Below are 5120 nucleotides of genomic sequence, written 5' to 3'. Positions count from 1 at the left end.
CATATTTGTGTCAAAATTGTAAAATTTTATATTATTTTCTACATATTTTTATTTTATAAATAATTTGTAATAGTATCAAAATCAAAAGTTTACTAAATATCAAAATCTTACGACTACGGTCAATGATCTTTAACATGTATGATATTAAATTTTAATAATAAACTTTATCTGTAAGACATGAAGCATAAATTGATATGTAATTTTTTTTCTTTTTAATAATAAAAAGTCAAAAATGATCCCACCATTCAGATTAGTGGTAATGTTTGTTTTTTACCGGTATTTTAAGGTGTTTTGATCGCATATCCCTGTAATATAATTTTTAACTTTTTTTGTGTGAATAAAATTTAAAGATTTAAATTTTTATTCACAAAAAAAATTAAAATATAATTTACGAAATATGTGGTCGAAATATCTTAAATTACATGCAAAAATTTGGTATGATCACTGATTAGGGAAGGTGTGAGTATATAATATCATTAACGCTGTGCTTCCAAGTTTTTTATGAAAGAAGAGAACGGAAGAGAAGAAAAAGGAAAAGAAGAGAAGCAAAAAAATTTCTTTAAGATATTCCCAAGTTATTTCTCGTAAATGAAAGAAAATTATAAAAATATTGATTTGAAGAGAAATATATTGAAAATTTTCTCTGTCAATCTTTTCTCCTCTCTCCTAAAAAAATTCGGGAACACGACTATAAAGTAAAATTATAAAAATTTATTTTTGATTTTTTTCTTTTTCTTCTAATTTAAACTTCAGGAGCACAACGTGAACGAAGTAGACCACACCCCTCTACTAACAATTACAATTCACAAACTACGAAATTCACTGTTTCTTCTTTAAAATATTGAGAATTAGGTCGCTGTAAAATATATACATACCGTGTGTTCGTGTGTATGTATCAATCAACTTCTTCGTCATCGGACTTTCTATGTGCAATTTGACTGATAATATAGCTACAGATTTTCTTATTTTATTATTTCTTTTCTTATTAATTTTATTAAATTACATATAAGATTTATGTATATATATATAAATAAGAGATGAGGTGTCTGGACATGATGGCCTAGATGGGAAGTAGGCGGCAGTTCAGTGTACAGGCCTCCAGGGATATAGAAGTAGATAATATATGGATGCAAAATGGTTATCACATATTTCAGTCCATATTTAGGGGAAAAAGGTGATTCCAATCCAAACCAAAACCATTTTAAAAGTGTGATTTTATAATGAACCAAGTCTGAAATTGTGGTTTGGTGTGGTCTGGATTTGTGGTTATCAATCCATTTTGCCAGGTGTAGTTAGAAGCAATCACATAATTTTATTTCGGAGGCAGAAAGACTATAATATGAATGAGGAATTATTGCTATGTAATATTGAGGAGCCAAAATTCAAGAGGTTTTCAGACCTAATTTGGTTACAGCCTTTTGTCGAGAGCCTTGTTCTACTAAACGATGAAGACTCCAGTTCAACTGAAAGTAGCGAATATCCGAGGTAGGCAATGCTTGGAATGCTATATCCTGTGTTTTTCATGCTCTGGAGAAGTATTAGGTGATGGTTTTTGAAGAAGGGGAATTCTATATTGCATAGGCACTTAGGCAGTAAGTATATTTTCTGTAATACATCTGATGCTCTAAATGCTTGTGAAGTATGTGCGTAAATTTGCTTGATCATCAGACATGCAATTTAACTACTTATAAACTTCAGGAATATTCATATATATATATATATATATATAGGCATATAACTATTTCATTAGCATTATTTTTAAATAATTAACATTGCATCAATAAAATAGAAGGTGCAAAGATATCAAGTATATTTGAGCCTGAGTCTAAAGCGTAAAATTGAGAGAGTGAAAACTGAAGAATGGTTTTCTCTTTTGAGCAGTACGCTTCTTGAGATCTTGGGAATTTAGCATGCAACATGAAGCCACAGACTCTTTCATTGATTCTGATCCACACACGAAAACCCCCACAGAGGATCCACTTGCATCTTCTGAATACTTGTTGAATATGTCTGTTAGATTTAAAGCATATGTCAGCATTCAGTTTCTCAAATTCCAGATTATTTACTTGAGTTATTAACATAACCCCTGCTCTTATTTTGGTAAAGATTTCCTGTTTTTTGCGATAAAAACTTTAAGAAACTTAAGAAAGATGTTATAAATCAGAGGAATCCTTGAAAAAGATTCAAACCTTGTGAGAACGTCAAACACTCCCTTTATCCTAGAAACTTCTCTATCTTATACCGTGGCGGAAGTAAATTCTTTTAAAATTGTACTTCTAAGAAAAAAAAATGTAAATAGTAATTTCTAGCAAAGAAAATTCAGGTATTTTGCCCTTATTTTGCGGCTTGCTCTCGGCACATAGTGCCTCTGTTCCTGAACCCTGATCCTAAAGGATTGTTCCCTAATCTTTATCTCGATGAATTCTTTGACTGTATTATGTATATGCTCATGTCATGTCTAAAATAATCTTACCTTGAAAGTTAGGCCTTCCAGTGAAATGGATTTGATGTTCCACAAGACCTGTAGATGCTTCAACTGAATGTTTTGTGCCTTGCTTACTGGAAAAAGGTGTCAGTTCTTTCTTCAGCCTTTTCATTCTCATAACTAAAGACACTGAGATGCTGCAAGTGATCGATAGAATGAAAGAACATATAAGAAAGAGATCTGTCACTGTGGAAGGCTTCTTTACTTCTGATGATTTTTGATCTGGATTGAGATATATCTGGTTGAAAAAGGTTAGAAACACAATAAAAAGAATGGATGAAGAAGCAGCTATCGCAGCCATCCATATTAAACTGTCCGGTCCATATGCTGCATATCTTGAACATTTGCTATCAAAATTAACTGTTCGCACTTGAGTAAATTCAGTAAGTAGTTCTCTAAACGTTGCATTAGAATGTGCTTCTTGTGTTACAAATACTTCTAGATTTAAGTGCAATTGGTCACTATTTTGGTCACGGAGTAGTGGGAAAACTGGAGTTAGTAAGGACAAATCTTGGCACCTCTTGACGGCATAAATTAGTTTTACCCTTGAGGGAAAATTACTTCTCCCACTTTTCCGAATAAAAGCAATGTCCTGCAATATGCTCAGAAATGGTGTTATTCCAATTCCACCAGCGATCAGGAGCATACTATCATATCTGCAAATGGTTATCAGATTAATATTACTACTATTATCACCATCACTGTCATTTTATTTTATTACTATGGAGCTATGAAGTAAATAGCATTGGAGAACATTAGGAGTTAGAACAATAGACCATAATTCATTACCTTAGAAAGTTCTGTGATGCAGGTCCATAAGGCCCTTCAATTGCAACAGGAATGCACTGTTTTTTTTTAGCATCCGAGTTGAGCTGATCAGAAACTTTGTTATAGAGAGAGTTTGTCCACCATCCCTCACATTTGATTATTACAGACATGGTGCTATCATCAACCCTGGAGCTAGAAGTTATGCTAAAGGGGTGCCATTGAAACTTGGATATGATTGGTATCTTCATGAATATTATACTTGTTGGAGTATACTTCAACACTGAAATTGAATAAAAGCACAAACCTTGTTGATCATTTTCTGATAATTTTTGTATGTTAGCTTCTGATAAATGATAGAAGAACACTTAAAACATACTTGGATCTTTGGGGAGAATAAGCTCTACTGCTTTGCCTGGGAAGACTTTAGCAGAGAGGATGCAAGTTTTTGGTCTTGACTGTATCATCCTGAGTAGCTTGTCTAGGCCGAAGAGGAAAACACCAGGAAAAACCATATAGAAGTGGCGATCACCCGTATGAAACAAGAAGAATACTAAGAAGACCATGTAGAGATGATGAGTGTAATAGAATATTTCAAATCGTCGTCTTCTCACTTGTGGAAGTGATGTGATCCAGATTACAAGTGCTGTAACAAAAGCAATCTCTCCAGCAAGGTATATTCTGCCTTTCTTCTGCCACTTCCACATCTGTCTTCTCAATGGTTAAAAGAATCAAATTTTACATTTCATTACTTTGTGATATCAAGATGGTGGAAGGGAATTAGATTTACCTCATCTAAAATATGTTTTTTCTCACCCCAGATGAATAGAGTGCCTGCACCATGGAGCGCGGAAAAAATTATCATTGAAGTTCCAAGCCAGATATGGTATCTTACACTTGCTTCAAAGTGGATACCAAGCAGCCTAGTAATTGTCAATCCCCTCAATATCGGCAAAAGTAGAAGAGCTAAGCAGGCTTCTGCCAGCAAACCACTCCGTGTTGCCATCCTAAAAAACTTGAATTGCCATCTGCAGGATAGCTCAAAACATCGTTCACATTGTATGTTGTTAGCCTTTGATATATCAACATCTCACTTAGAAGCAAACTGGCACTACTTATCACTTACTGATTCAGTTTAAATGATTTATTTGGCGTCATCTTCTTAAAATCAGTAGAGATGTGAGCATAGAAAGTCCATGCTAGAAAGAGGAAAAACAGGATTATGGCTAGGACTTCTGTGCCAGACAAAACACCTACGTAACTGTTAACAATGAGCGGATTTGAGAGCGCTGAGATTGAACTTTTCCCTTGTCTGCCATTCCATTGAACAGAAAGGTAAATTACAGTGCCTAAGCTGACTAACTTACACTAATAATAAATTAAATTCTATAAATTCTACCTGTTTCTTGCTTCATCTGGTTTTAACTTCATATAAACAAGTCCAATTATTGCCACGAGGATAAGAGGGAATGTGTAGACAGCAAAATCAAGACCTGAAAATTAATAACTCTAAGATTAATATTACCTATAAAGAGCAATCATTGGTTTTGAATATAGTATAAACTTCAACCTCAGTTTTAATCACTGATACTTGATTAAGCCATATAGAATCTAGAAAAAGGAATTTATCGAGACCACTTGACGAAAACTTCAAATGAAACTAAGATAGTACCATTATATCCAAAAACTGTTGTTGATGCACTCTTTTCGGCTACTTTCCATTTTCTTGTCCAAAGCTGTGTTGGCTTAAGAAGCCATACAGATACCCATCCCAATGATACCAAGATGATTGCTACTTTAAGAATGAGAATAGAGGCTTTCACCATGTTTGTTTATGTTAGATGTTAAGAAGGAAGCTTTTAGTTTTATA

The 5120-nt window shown here is 33.6% G+C and overlaps 1 protein-coding gene and 1 long non-coding RNA gene across 2 annotated transcripts; one reads left to right on the top strand and one right to left on the bottom strand.

The window, feature by feature from the left end:
• Window positions 1-1693: 1693 nt before the first annotated feature.
• Window positions 1694-5120, bottom strand: LOC141723739 (ferric reduction oxidase 8, mitochondrial). The gene is made up of 8 exons (XM_074525622.1): window positions 4923-5120; window positions 4650-4743; window positions 4377-4562; window positions 4041-4278; window positions 3630-3957; window positions 3275-3533; window positions 2474-3141; window positions 1694-2010 (listed from the first exon to the last, which is right to left on the bottom strand). The coding sequence occupies exons 1-8, from the start codon at window positions 5074-5076 to the stop codon at window positions 1826-1828; spliced, it is 2112 nt and encodes a 703-aa protein (XP_074381723.1). The 5' UTR covers window positions 5077-5120; the 3' UTR covers window positions 1694-1825.
• Window positions 3786-4409, top strand: LOC141723740 (uncharacterized). The gene is made up of 2 exons (XR_012576349.1): window positions 3786-3924; window positions 4072-4409. It is a non-coding gene; the product is annotated as an uncharacterized LOC141723740 (long non-coding RNA).

The sequence above is a fragment of the Apium graveolens genome, chromosome 5, assembly GCF_009905375.1.
Source record: "Apium graveolens cultivar Ventura chromosome 5, ASM990537v1, whole genome shotgun sequence".
Lineage (NCBI taxonomy): Eukaryota > Viridiplantae > Streptophyta > Magnoliopsida > Apiales > Apiaceae > Apium > Apium graveolens.
The sequence above is the reverse complement of the archived record's forward strand: the minus strand, read 5'-3'. Positions and strand labels throughout refer to the sequence as shown.

What these genes read in the sequence shown, in the direction of transcription:
- LOC141723739 (XM_074525622.1), bottom strand. Translation starts at nt 5,076, where the DNA reads ATGGTGAAAGCCTCTATTCTCATTCTTAAAGTAGCAATCATCTTGGTA. An exon ending in CCAGATGAAGCAAGAAACAG is followed by an intron (nt 4,563 to 4,649) that starts GTAGAATTTATA and finishes ATGGAATGGCAG; the next exon opens with ACAAGGGAAAAGTTCAATCT. An exon ending in TATTCTCCCCAAAGATCCAA is followed by an intron (nt 3,534 to 3,629) that starts GTATGTTTTAAG and finishes ATTCAATTTCAG; the next exon opens with TGTTGAAGTATACTCCAACA.